General features: G+C 39.1%; 1 protein-coding gene across 3 annotated transcripts in view; it reads right to left on the bottom strand.

Moving 5' to 3' along the window:
* Positions 1-14819, bottom strand: part of PDSS2 (decaprenyl diphosphate synthase subunit 2) — a 121865-nt gene that overhangs the window by 18233 nt on the left and 88813 nt on the right. For 2 of the 3 annotated variants that reach the window (XM_054195218.1, XM_054195216.1), the window contains 3 exons: positions 10476-10550; positions 1940-2113; positions 344-475 (listed from right to left, as the gene is read on the bottom strand). In XM_054195218.1, coding sequence (XP_054051193.1) covers positions 344-475; positions 1940-2113; positions 10476-10550 — 381 coding nt within the window. The remainder of the gene's footprint in view (positions 1-343; positions 476-1939; positions 2114-10475; positions 10551-14819) is intronic. The other variant, XM_054195217.1, reaches the window with a different exon arrangement.

The raw sequence follows: 14819 nt of genomic DNA, 5'->3' as shown, positions 1-14819 counted from the left end.
TTCAACCACTGTAATGCAAAGTTCTCCGCTTTAAGCTGCCAGTGAAAGTAGCTTTAAGCTAAGACGTGGGACTGCACAAGCAGTGCAGAGGAACAGACATATGCTCCACGCAAATGAATCCGCTTGTTACACTGACACACCGAAGTGTGACAGAGCTCGACTGTCAGGTCCCTAGTTGCCCCTCTTGAAAGCACGGAAGAGGGAGGTGTTAAGTATTGGAGAGCAGAGGTAACCTCTATATCATCTTGTCTGTTGCTAGTTTCTCTTTGCAGATTGAAAGTATAGCTAGGAAGAGAGATATAAATGGCAAAACTATGAAATTCTAAACAATGCTTTAATTTACCTCTCTGATCTGTTTAATCCATGCCTCCCTTCCAAGGAATTCTTGATGCAGGACTGCAGGAGCAGAATTCAAACTGAAGGCCATGGTGTCACTAGAACTTTCTTTAACAAAAGGCTGAAGGTCCGAATGTAGCTGAAAGAGAAGAACATCTTACTTCAGTTGGCAGGAACAGTCTATACATATCCATTCACTGACCAAATCAAGGTCCATATCCTGATCGTATACCTACTTTGTCACTTTCTGCTTTGACACGTACTTTGGTTGCACTTTTTCAAGTTTTGGGGGAGGGAGAGGAAGGGGGGAAGCACTGCAGTGGCAGAAAGTTGTGGTAAAAAGAAACATGTAGAGAATCTGCAAAGTAGTGCATAAAGGACAGCTTGCAGAGCTGGGCAAGTGATGGGACACAGCCAGGTGGGCAATTTTTGAGTGGCAGGAAACAGAAAAAAAAATACAAAGGACAGAACAATCCAGTCTTTGGTGCGAAGAGTATCAGTTTTTAATCTGTGAAGGGTAATACATTCTACTTTTCAGTACCCAAGGAAGCTGACGCAGTATGACCCTCTTTCTGACAAAGGAAATGTTACATAGCTAGGAGCTTTCCATGAAAATTATGCAATCCTTTCTACGCAGCTGTATGTCAATGGTGAATGTATTAATATTAAAGCATACACAAAATATTAAGGCTATAGTCTGCACTAGAAGCCATTTACTGGTAGAGTTATACCTAGTAATAGTATACAGTGGCATTTCTACGGCAGTAAAGCTGTGCTTTGTAAAACCACTTCCTTCTCCTGGAGGAACTAGAAACTGTCTAAACCAACTCAGCTGAAGCGGATGGGAGGTCTGTCTGCCTGTCTCAACCTACGTCTATACTTGCAAGTAGTGCAATACAGTAGGAGCAGACCTTTAGGGCAAAAACAGAGTTCCAAGGACCCGAGTTCCACACTGTGTTTTCCTTTGGACTAACTCTAGCTGTGGACTTAAAGTCTCCTAATGGAGATAAGGGGCCTTCTGTGGGAAATCCTACTGCTGCAGAGGTGCGGGCTGCTCCGGTCTGTATCTGGTGACCTTCCTCCTTATCTCTCAACTACCTCCTCTGGAAGTTACCTCCACCGCAGATTATTCAGAAGGGAACATATGCAGGTCCTTCAGCCACCGCAGCTCATGCCTCAGCCCCGTGTGCTGCTGCAGGCAGTTGAGCCTCTCAGTGCAAACCTCTGCACAGTGGCAGCTGAGACCCGACACATGCTTTCTCCTGCAACTCCTGCTACTGGGACAGTGGCTTCAAGAAGAACAAAGGAGCAGAGAAAGTAAAGTTTTAAGCTGCTACAGAAAGATATGCTAGAGGGATGTTAACAGGGCCTTGAATGAAATAAGCTACACTGCCAGAATTGTGATTTTGCCAGTTCGTAAGCACTGTTCATACCAGCATTTTCTGCAAACATTTTCACACGAGGCAGCAGTCAAATCTCTCAACACCACTGACCAGCTGTCAAAAGTCTACAGCACAGTGGCAGTATACGACAGAGCTCAAGAGCAACATATCTTACAAGTCGTTCTGTTTTTAAGATCCCAGAACGAAAGGAAAAGGTGTACCTTATGACTCATAGACATGTGCTTTCCATACTGAAATGCCATGTCCTGAATCTCCGCGCTGTGCTTTGCTAGCTCCATTGCAGCCTGGCAGCTCTTTGCCAGCAAGGCACTATGTGACAGGAAAACCTGCTCCTTCCACGTAGATATGCCGATATCATCTGTAAGACAGTTCTCCTGAAAACGAAACAAAGGCTAACATGAAAACACTGAAACTGCAGCTCTGTCAGCTCGCAGAAATTAACCGTGCGTGGTGATAACGCGACACGTGGTGAGTAACAAAACTCTGGGTGCCACAGTGCCAAATAAAGAAGGGCATTCTTTTGGGGATAAGTAGAAAGAAGTATCAGAATAAATATACTGGCAGCTTCAAACAACATTTTAATTTTCTGATCAAAAAGAACAAGGCAAAATACATGTAGCTGTCAACAGATTCAACATAGATCCTTTTCTTAATGACTGTATCATTACACTGAACATTAACAGCCCACTATATTCCTCATGAGGGACTGAGGAGAAGACAAAAGCAAAAAAGACAACCCCCCCAAAAAAACCCCAGAGTACATCTGGGGTACAATCCCAAACAAACCCAAACAAACTTGAGAAGTCCCTGCAATTTCTCCTTTGCAGTCAAGAAAAAAATAATTATAAAAGCTATTAAAAAATCTTATAGAACTGCACTGGAAAAATGAAGGGCTTTGATGGAGGATTTGTACCTCTTCCACCCCTGTATTAAGGACGAGCAATGACTGAAAGTATTAAAAAAACAAATAAGTAATGCTGTAGTTTAGAAATGTCAATATTAACTTTCCCAGGGGACTGACAGAGATCCCAGTGATGCCTCTAGTGAACTTTATCACCTTGACTGTAAGGTCAGAGATGCTCAACACTTCTCAAAATCCTTTGTATCCAAAATATTAATTCGGATTACTTTCCACAAAGTGTTTTAATTAACCCAAATCCAATCCTTTCCCCCCAACCCCAAATTCAACTGCAGCTCCTTTGGTTCACAAGGTGTCAATATACCACTATTTTACTAACTGGTCTTCAAAGGTAGACATGACTTTGTAACCTTTCTCACATACGTATTACTGTCATGCCTTTAGGAACTCTCTAAAGAGGAAAAAAACCTCCCGGACCAGAAGAGACCACAGTTGCTTTGCTTAGAAAAAATTAAAATCAGTAATGAGAAGCCACAGAAAAAAATTTCAAGGATATAAATGTTAAAAAGTTTGTAATTTCTCAGTTCAGCCAAATCTGTAGTGAACACTAACCCAAAAGGTATTATTTATTTTAAATATAAAAAGATTCTTATATAACAAGCCTTTTTCCTCAAAGTGACGTCAATTAAATTACTTAGAAACGAGCAAGAAGTAATTCTGTGTGACCCTATAGTTTTCTAGCAAGGTGTTATCTGTCGTGAAATCGGCAACAAATGAAATAGAATCCATCCGTTCAGCTCTAATTTTCCTCCCTTATGGATATCACCCAGAAGTGCTGCGTTACAAGGGAGAGGATAATTTGAGACTAATGGAAAAAGTAGGAGAATTCTGCAATGCCAAGTAACACAGAGCTGTATCAAAATGTCTTTGCTTTCAGACATACTATTAACTTATACAAGGAAAGCGAAGAACAGAGAAACCACATGTTTGCTATTATGCATATGATAACTTACAAAGTCAAGCCTAAACTTTCCTCGTGTTTCATTTTACTGTAGTATTTTTGTTTTAATATCTTAACTCAGCCCAGAGCATGTGCAAATTCCCATGACTGGCAAAATGTCAAAATGAGCATTTAATTCAAGTAGTTTCCTATATATCGAGTCTTTTTTTCCTACTCAGATATAGATCAATTTATTTTAAATTTTAAATCAGGAGCTCTTGGAAGACGCAACACAATCTTTTCCTTAACAACCAATCTGCTCAGCGAAAAAACAGTATTTACTAAAATTTGCTGGATGATATTGAAAATTGGCAGTGATTTTTATAATTATTTGTTTTAAATCCAACCAAGACAAAAATATTCTAGAAAGGTATCCTGAAACAATATATGAAGTTAAAAAGTATTTCAGAAGACCCGTAAATTGAAAATGTTTGCTTGCTGGAACCTTTGAGCAGTAACAGAAATGCAGACATTATCGAATACCAACTGAAGGAACTGAAGAAGCTTAAAGAGTCACTGCAACTCAATGTACACAAGGAAATTAATTCTATGATTTGTTACAAAAATATATTCTTCTCATACAAGTTTGAATATCATCACAGGATTGAAAATGAAGGCACAACAAGTTACTGTCCACTACACAAACAGCATGCAGGAGCTTCAAGGGTCTAAAATGAACACCTAGCTTAAAAAAGAGACAAAAATTTGAGACATATTTCAAGATACGGTACTGAAATCTTAAAAACATAGGTATTGTGAATTTCTGGGTTACAGAAAGAAGCCAGTTGTAAAAAGGCGTTATGCCCATATGGATGTGCTTTAGCATATGAGCTTGCAAGCCAAGATATCGCTGATTTTAATCACAGAACGTCTTATGACCACATACCCCTAAAACTTCTGCTGCTTAAGACAGCAGAGGCAGACACAACCTTTCTTCAGCAAACTTCTCCAACAATCCAAAAGCCATTTTTCCCCAAGCTTAACTCTCATGTTATAAATAAAATGTCCACCAACCACACTGCATTCTTACAACAAGGGTACGTGTGACAATATCTAAACACTCTTTTAAAATATCAAGGGAAAAATGAAGCTAGTTCTAGACTGCAAAGTCTGTAAAATCTGACATCATGACAGCACTTACTATTTTTAGAGAAATTTTCACTTTTTGGTAAACTTTGTTTTGTTTTGCCAGCAGTGAGTATGTCAAAGGATAAATATAAAAGTGAACATTAGCTGGCCCAGAAGACTCCTAGCAGCCTTTCATATAAAAGCCTTTTTAAACTCTAATTCTAGCCGTAATTGACAGCACTCAGACATTTGATTAACTAATGCCTATGGAGTGACCTCAATCACAAATTCTGTCACCAAGAAATGGGTCCTGGTCACAAGCAACCTTGATGCTGCCTGGGTAGCAGAAGCTGGATGAAGAGAGCTGAACCCCTCACCACCCCTGGAAGAAAGCAGCCAACTCCAGATACAGTTTGGATAACGTCGGCATGGGAGTACTGACAAAATACCCGAATCCAGCTCTGTTGATCATGCTCTGTCGATCATCGTTTCCTATGGGGCATTAAAAACACATTAAGGGAAATACGAATGAAAACTGTGTCTTAAAACCATTCGCAAAACCAGGAAGGAGTAGAAGTCAGGGACTTTTCAATGTAAGACTTCAGCCATAGCTTGTAAGGAAGCCTTTGTTTTATTTCCATACCATGGCAGCTCTTTCTTAGCCATCTGCTGTTGCACAAAACGATCGAGAAGTCTGAACCACTTATATCAAACTTTAGTTCAGTTCTCAATGGGCAAATAATCCATAGAAACACAGGGAAATATTTTTAAACAGCATTTTAAATTAGCTAGCTCAAGAACTTGTATTTTACATAAATAAAATTCAAAGCAACTATGAATCTCTCTACCAGTAGCAAAACATCTTGCACATGGTTCACATCAGCCTTCAACAGATGCATTCCTGCTTGCTGAACATGACAGGGCATGCTTTATTGGTCTATTAATACGTGTCTTCACTGCTTTTGAAGGAACAACGGTGTCTGCAAATGGGCCAATAAAGCATGCCACCGACTACCTAATACTTTTACTGTAACACTGTAAAAGAAGCAACACAAGATTAAAAAAAAAGTTTGAAAAATTATAATAAATTTAAATATCTCTCCACATCTGTTACTTTTAAACCTCTCTGGAAAAGCTTAGTATTTAAAAGAACAAAAGCAGTAAACAAATAGCATTGGCCTTCTTTCTAGCTATGCTCTTTTTTTTTTTCCCCTCTGACACATTTACCCATTCTTTTCACAGATGCTCTTTACTCAAATTCCATATTTTATCCTTCCCTTTTGTCTTGCAACAGAGACATTTGTTTTTTAAAAAAAAAAAAAAAGTGAAAGCTCTGACTGCTGCCCTGCTAAAAGGTTGTTTACATGACTCAAAATACATTTCATTTACCTCCTGTGGTAAAATTTATAAGCAAATCCTTTACTTATAACATAGACTCGTAGTTGTTCAGTTGATGGACATGTGCGAGATCCAAAACATTACTCCTCAAAGCAGGACTGGTGACTAAACATCAAACACGAACAGGTACAACTCCCCCCACATAGTCTGTATTTTGCTGGAGAATCACCAATTATTTTTGTTAAAAACCCCTATATTTGTTCTAAAATAAATATCCATTAATCCACTATTTGGCACAATGAGTACTTGCCACTAATGTAATACTTTTTTCAACTTGTTTCATATATTAGTTTGACACAATTTCCACACAATTGCATTGAAAATTTCACCTAACAGTCTTCCAGCCACCAGTGGAACATGTTGGAAATGGTCTTGTCTGACATAACAGTCCCATTCTGACACTAAAAATGAGTTTTGGTCATGCGCGTTCAGCATCAGCTACATATTCTGGAAGTGAGGAAAACAACAACTCAGGGCAGCTTCCCATGAAAATCTGGAACACTTCAAGATTACAAGAATGGTCTGGCAGGTAAAGCTCAAGAACCAACATACTCAAGTCCTGCTCTTCATTCTCTTTGACCTTCAGCTTTCCTGTATCTCTCGTCCCTGTTCAGTGAACTGACAGGGATGTTAAGGCATTCTTCACTAGTATTTATTAAATCATCTGGAATATTAAGACAGAGGGTTTCTAAAAGCGTGACAGTATCCTGTGAGTTAGCAAACACTTTTAGAAGCCTTCAGTTTCCTAAAAGTAGGAAACAGAGACTCAGTGCAACGTTTTTCTGTTAAGAATAGATACCACGATCATGACTGAAGGCCACATTAGACAACTTTCATCTTTGCACTCACTGAAAGCACAATTTTTTACTCCCAAATTAGACCTAGATTTTGGGAAGAAAGACAGGAACCGTGAATTGTGTCCTTCACTCACAGAATTTTGAGTTGCGAGGGGATTTGGCACACCAAGCTGCAAAGGTTTATCACATCACCCCTTTCTGCTCCAGCTTACAGTCCGAAATATTAGCTTAAGCCACTAATGCAATGTCTTAAACCACAGCAGCTATTTGCTGCTTTGAACATGAGTGGCAGCCCTAACCTTCAGGCTGTCTTTGCAACCAAAGCCTACACTTTGTAGTTTGGATTGTCACTTCAAATAAAGATGAAAAGTTAAATACTATCTTTATTTTCCCCCGTTTCACACAGACCTAATGGACTCACTATGCAGACAAGATGAAGAATGACCAACGAGAATGTACTAAAATGGGATGGCTGTAGGATTGCATGTGGTTTTACAGAGAAAAAAATGTGGTAATGAGAGCTGTCAAATAATTATATCCATTATATGTCTTCAGGAGTAAATAAGGTCAGTCTTGTTAGGTCAAATGATTCTTTCAATTTTCTTACTGGGTCATCCAAATGAATCAAACTGCAACTTTTTTTGGGGCTAAACGTGAACTCAGGGTCTCAGAGGAGAAAGGTGAATTTTGCAGAGTTATTTTTGTCTAAAATAAAAGATAAAACCATCTAGGTAGACATCTAGCAAAGCTCAAAACAACTTGGTGCTAAATTAGTCTATTTTATGGTACTGAGGAGCTTTATAACAACTGCATTAAAGACATTTAACGTATGAAGTACATTTTTCCTGCCTCAAAAAGCAAAAAAAAAAAAAAAAAAAAAGGTGAGAAGATATCCTTCTGCTTTTCCAAATTTGAGACATACCCAGCAATGAAAATGCCATTACTAACATCCCAATGCCCTACTCTTAAAAAGAAATAAAGTTTGACATTTGAGATTTAGTTGCAGAGTAGATTGAAGCATTTGTCTTACCTCTAGGAAAGGTAGTTCACATTTTTGTTTCAGTCAAATTGCAATTAGGGATGGAGGCAAGATGCACAAAGGATACAAATAAGATAGAGCAACAACTGACCTAGTCCATTTGGCAATCTTTGCTGAAGAAGCGTTCAGAACGGGAATGGGACACTGCCTCAGAAGAACAGTGTGAGGAAAGCAGCAGGGATGTGTCTCATACACAGCATGGAACCAAATTTCTCCGAGGACAAGATAAAAAAATAATTAAAGTCGATTCCACACTTGTTTGTTCTAGGTCTCATCAGAAGCCATGCACTACCCATTAAAAAGACTAAACTTCAGACACTACCATGTAATTTTCAGTATCTCTTATGCCACCATACTAATTGTGTTTTGAGTTAACTGGGCTCCCCTTAGGAAGGGTATACTGTACTTTCAACTCTCCTTAGACAGAAAAAGTCACTGAAACAAAATAAGTCTTTGTGATTTGTGATTGGGCCAGGGGAGTGTAAACACCGTGCAGCTGTGCTTAGTTTATCTCACACTTCCCTTGCAATCTACACGTGTGGAGTGCTTCAGTAATGCAACAGAAAACAAACAGAGAAAGAAAGACCAAGAAAAAGAAGATTAAGACCTTCTGCAGTGGCAGGAACCCAAAAGAGTCCGCAACATTTCTCATTTATGCAGGGGCCATCGTTAAAATAAAATGCAGTTTCATTGCTGAGGTGAACTTGTAGAGCTTTGCTTCTACACACAAAAGAGTAGTGTTAAATGTGATGCTTCTAGAATCTACCTGTATTTAGAAACCTGCTTGAATATAAAAAAAAAACCCTAATAAAAAATTAAACATTCTTTACAAAAATCTCAAATATGTCATCTATTTTTAGCACATAACCCTGAGCACAGTAGGCTGCAGCCTGTTTATCCACGGGTTAAACTCAGCAGATGCAGAAGGACGCCAAGTTCTCAACATCGCATTGCTGCCACGCTTCCACCCCGGGTCCCCTCCTGAGAGGTGCCAGAGGACGTCTCTGCCATGCCACCTGGTGAGTCCGTGGCCCCAGGCGTCTCCCGAGCGTGCCATTATCGCTTTCCTGCTAGAGGCTCTCGCGTCCTCCAAGGGGAGAGCTCAGCTCATCAGCATGATCGCTTCCTACCTAACTGGTTTCAATCAAAATGAGAGGGATAAGCTTAAATGAGGTTAGTTGTAGTAACATGTCTTCGCTGCTGCAGAGCAGGAGAGACAGATACTGACCAATGGAGCCACTGGGTGCAGCAGCACCCTCCTCTCCAGGGCCCAGCCACGGTTAGCTGGTGGCTCATCCACAGCTTGATAGTCTCCGCTTGCCCACTCTGGGTTGGCTGGTGCAAGGTCATCAGTGCAGGTATCTCCAGTAGCGGTAACCCATGCAATCAGCGCTTCCACTAAGGTATTAATTTTGCTGCATACTACAACACGGCAATAGTAAACCAGAGCTGCAATCTAAATACACAACCACAACATGGCAATAGTAAACCAGAGCTGCAATCTAAATACACAACAAATATAAATGAATTCCTGTATTTCTGCAATCTTCAAGCCATTTCACCTACTGAATATTAAGATTCAGGTCTCTGAGGCAAACTAGGCACATGAGACAATGTTACTATAAGTAAATCTATCTACCTCAGTGGGTTTCAAGATAGATATTCACAAATACACACCGCTCATCATTCCCATACAGTGAAAACTTGCTATCATAAAACCTGTAGAGGTCATGGCAACTTTGAATTATCATTTTTTTGCATGTGTTAAGATACAGCCACAGCAAATGAAAGAAAGAACTCTTTTTTTGCTCCGACACCCTGCCCAAGCAAGCCTACTTCAAGAAGTGTCTCTACAAGTTTGCTTAAATACCCTAGTAAAGACAAAAATACCTAGATCTAATTTGACCAATTTTCATCACAATTCTTGCCAAACAATAGCACAGCACATCCGTAATTGCCCTTGAAGAAATACAAGACTATTTTGTGTGAAGGGCTGGCAGCCGCTGTCTTTGCCCATGCCGACTCCTGTAACCTGTGCATGGTGATTTTTGGTGAAGAAGAGTACAGTGCTACACTCCTACTGATTCAGGACAAAACTCATGGTTATACGATCAAAAGGTGAACACTCAGAAGGAGAAAGGACCTGATGTAAATTTGGGATGAAGCATTTTGTACAAGTCTTTGGGTTTGGAAATGAGAGATTTAACATGAAAATATTAATGATGTTGACAACATTGTAATAAATGCCTCTAACAGAACCTTGACTAGAAAACTCTGAAACTGTTTGGAAAGCCCATAGCAAGACAAGTTTAGAGCTCCTAGTAATGACACATGATACTATTTTATTAGGCACTCACAGAAATAAAATAGTCCCCCCTTGAGCATTTCTAGAAACCTCCATCAGAGTTCACAGGTGTCATAACGATGTTATTGCTAACACTCACTAGGACTGCAGCTAATTCTCTTCCTCCCTTCTCCCTCCTCCTTTTAAACAGATGAGAAAGTCAACACATTCATTGTAGTCACATTAATATCACCAAACTTCTTGGGTATGTAAAACTACTGAAATTCTTACCTCGGATGATTTTGAGTTTTCATAATATATACCTTGAACTAAGTCACCAATAGCACTTGAAATGAGTTCCACAACCTGTAAAAGACAAGGAGAAAAAGCCTTACATCTTTAATTATCAACAAGTTTACTAACAACATTTCCAGAGACAAGTGGTCATAACTATCCTTGCAGAAAGCTAGTTGTGAAAGACTGCAGGATTTACTGGTATATATATCCTGCACAAGCACGATCCCGTCTCTCTGCTAAAACCTCTACTACAGTAACTCTTCTATCAAAGTTTTAAGTTAGTATAAATGAAAAACAAGACTTTTTTTTTCCTGAAGTGTGAACTATGGAGTGTATTCTCACAAGGACGTTCACAGAACTAATAAATCCCAGTTCATGAATATGAGACAGTACCTCATCTGGGCTTTGTTTTGTTTTGTTTTTTTCCTGCCAAGTAAATACTTCACAATACCTCTCAATGGGAGCTGTTAAAATTCTAATCTTCGTGGCTAATACAGAAAAGTCAGAATCCATAGAAAGGTAACCTTTCAAATGTGATCATTTGGTATTCGGGTGCCCTGGGAATGCACTGTGGATGTATTTAGTGCATGGCCTGAGGCTCAGCTGTACCACATACACTGAAAGTCTGCAACACGGGAATGTTTAAATCAGATTTATCAATCTGCATTATCTTCAGGGTTCAGACTTTTTATTTTATTCAAGCAAAGCCTAAAAATCTGAACTTGATCCAGAATGTAAAACAAGCAGTCCACGGTCTCCCTGGAACTACTGTACAATTTAGTGTCGTGCACATGAACTGTCTTAATTGGTACAAAATACTCAGATTTATTGTAAAATTAAATACAGGCATTTCAAATAAGCACACCTTAAGGCTACCCCTTTAGTTGCTCACAAAGTTTTACCTTCTTGAATGTTTAATTTCCTATGCATATGAGTCTATATCTGATCCCTCTTTATGCTTCCTACAATTCAACGCAGTTCTTATTGAATTAAAAGATTTAGTTTCAATTTTTATCATTCTTGTAACTGAAGACAAGAAGTCAAACGATAAAACCCCTGACAGAAAGATATTTTAACATTTAGGCATGCTTTATTTGATAATAAAAACACATTTGTATGCTAGTTTTGAGTACTAGCAGAAAGGTTGTGTGTTTTCTTTTTTTTAAACACTGGTTCATATACATATTCATATACACAGAGCAAGCGCTAACTTTAGAAATGGTGCTGATTAAAAGTCATGTTTTTTCTTGCAATGCATATGGGTTAATTTGCAAGACCTATAAAAACAGCCTAAAAAAAAAAAATAAAAAAATCACGTTGCCCTTTAGGAAACTAGATACCGAAGAAATATTGTAGCAATAAGAGCTGCAGAGGAACTGAAAGGACAATGATCCTACAGTGTTACCAGATGTGTTGAGTTATTTAAGTGGGGAACAGAGAAAATGAGGGGTTTTGGTTTTTTTTTTTCCATCTCCCTCCCCCCCCCCTTTTTTTTTTTTTTTTAAAGGTATCAGATAAGCCCTATTCCCAAATCCAGGAGGATTGAGTATCGCCAATAGGTCTATGAAAGTCTGTAACTAAATGCCCAGGATCAGATTGAATTACAGTTTATACAAGCAACATCCCAAGATTCTTCTGATGGCTAGGACACATAATACAGATCAATCACTCACTAAAAAATGTTATGGTTTGTGAAATGGTCTGAGCTCAGAGACCTACACTGGTAATACGAAGAGGAATTTACAAAGACACTGAGTCCGACTCTAAATGTCAAAGTGATAGTATGAACTTTTAACAATGCATCTGGCTCTGGATAACTAGACCTTTTCCTCTCTCGCCTGAAACTTTAGACTGAGCAGGACCCTGTTTTGGGGTTTCTTTTTTCCATCTCTCCTCTCTCTTTTTAGTGCAACTCTACTCTCAAAGGCAATTCTGACTGACTTAAAACAATCTTGGTGAAACATTTGTGAACAATTGTACCCCTTCCTCTTATAGTTTATAAAACATCTTAGGAGAATTACACATCCACTATTTAGAAGAATCCACATATTAAATACCATTAGGCCTTTAGTGACATACTGAACACTATATGTTAGTGAGAATTTAGTATTAATATTACCTCCCTTCTTTCCAAATGTCTCCTCTTTTTTTTTTTTTTAAACAATATTTTTCTGGGGTAAATGCAAGGCCATACAGATCACTACCAGGAATGAAATTCCAGTTTCAGGAGCACAGTGGGATACTTGCATGGGGCTCTGTTACTTCATCAACCCTTAATCCGATCTATGAAAAGCATCTGCTGCATAACATCAGTGGCCTGGGGTCCTGAGCACTGGGGAAAGCAATGAGAAATGAGGAAACCAGGTAATTTTCCTCTGTATCCCAAGCTGACATAGAGGAAGAAAAATTATTACAGATTCAGTAGTATTCACGCAGTCAATGATACATTGACTAGTTCTTATGCAGCACTTTTCATCAGAAAATTTGAAAGCAATCAACACCCCCTGTGAAATTTATTCCTTCCTGTATTATGAAAGGGGAAAACAGTGATAGGGAACTGATTTTTCCTAAAATGATGCAGCATGCCAGTGGAAGAGCAGAAAACAGTATACAAGTCATCTCTATTCTCATCGGTGCCTTTACGCCTGACCAGTGCCCCATTCCACTCGCTCATGCTTCTGATAAGCAAGTTTGAAGAACAGGAAAGGTAGATGAAAAAATCAAGTGCTCTCAACTGCTTTTCTTCTCTTCTCCTTTGAAGGTTGAGCCCCATTTTAAACAAGTTCAAAGACGGGGAAAGAGAAGAAAGGATTGCCAGAATTAGTGCTTGAAAACAGCAGTGTCTCAAAAAGAGACCAAAGGCAGCCTATTCATAATCTCTCTTCCCACTATTTTTCCACCCCTCTACAAATTTTTTGAGAAGCCTGGTCCCTCTCAGGTACTCAAGATGAGCAGGAATAACATCATATTGAGAGAAAACAAACTTCCACTCTATTTTTCATTTTCCACTCTGCATCAGCATCTTCCAAAGCGCTGTGTTTTCTGCTCCCCCGGAGCATCTGCAGGGCTAGGACCAGCCCAGGGGATGACCCGTTCCTTGCAGGTGACAAGTGGAATCACATGCAAATAATTTCACGCTCCTTAAACACATGTTCTTCAACAGTTCTTCCAGGGTTTTTTTGGTGTCCCACCCCCCAGGAGGTATTACTTCAACACCTTTTGTCAAGATGTGATCTCTTCTGCTTTTAAAAGGTCAACACAAAGGCCATCAATTCACAATGAAAACAGGGAAGAGATGGAGTGTTAAAGCTAAAATCTCTCCTACTATTTAGGCAGACTAAGTGTTTAACATGATGGAAGTTCTGGACACAAGCATGTGATGCCTGATTCCATAGCAAGATAGAGCTCATGCTCTGACCTCTCTGACTTATGCAAATAGGAAATAGTCCAGAAGCCTGTGCTACGTTTCAACGCCAGAAGAGCTCTGTAGGTTTGAAGATGAGAAGTTTGGTGAAACTTAATTTGCCCTTTTCTGGTATAGTAACTTATTTGTCAAAAATGCACAGCTTTAGCCCTTCAAGATTTTCTCAATGTTGACTGAAGAAATAAAACAAAGCAGTGGTAGTTTTCTTACCAGTTCACAAAATTACTTGGGACGTTCAACTAGCCACACATTGAATTTCCTCCCTCCTTTTCCTAAACTCAGACTAAATCTTTCAGGTAGTTTACTCAGGACCCATCTACAAGACACCTCAGGGTTCAGAATTCCCAAAGCGTTCTGCGTACAAGACAACACAGAAGAGGGCCATGTGTTCACTGTCACGGGTACAGTGGCCTGGTTCTTGCCTACAGTTGCCCGCCCTGGGAAATCCAGCTCTGTCTATAAAAAATAGCCATGTATTTTAATTAAAGTGAAACTTTAAAGCTAGAAGGAAATCACAGAATATAAGATATTTTGGTAAAATGCTTTCTTTGCAGCTAGAGGATATGATTCAGATTGCTTCAAGCACAGTAATAAGAATGGATTCTGGGCCCCACTCATCCTTCATGAGATTTCTAAACACCCTGTATGAAAAGATGACATTGCTGCCATCAGTTTAGCAACTCAAGCACTTTGTTCCCTTTACTTGTCTTCGAAATATTTTGTTTAAAGTTCACTGCAACATAACACTGCATATGTATTTTTTCCTGTTTCTCATACTATTTTTAAAAAAAAGGAATGAATTTGAGCTCCATTCAATGTGTGGTGGTTTTATTTTAAATTCAGCAGTTGAAATGGAATTGATTACACAGACCACTTTTCAGAGTAGTAATACAGTGTGTCTCCAGACTCTACCA

The sequence above is a fragment of the Rissa tridactyla genome, chromosome 3 (assembly GCF_028500815.1).
Source record: "Rissa tridactyla isolate bRisTri1 chromosome 3, bRisTri1.patW.cur.20221130, whole genome shotgun sequence".
NCBI classification, from domain to species: domain Eukaryota; kingdom Metazoa; phylum Chordata; class Aves; order Charadriiformes; family Laridae; genus Rissa; species Rissa tridactyla.
This window is presented reverse-complemented; position numbering and strand designations above follow the sequence as displayed.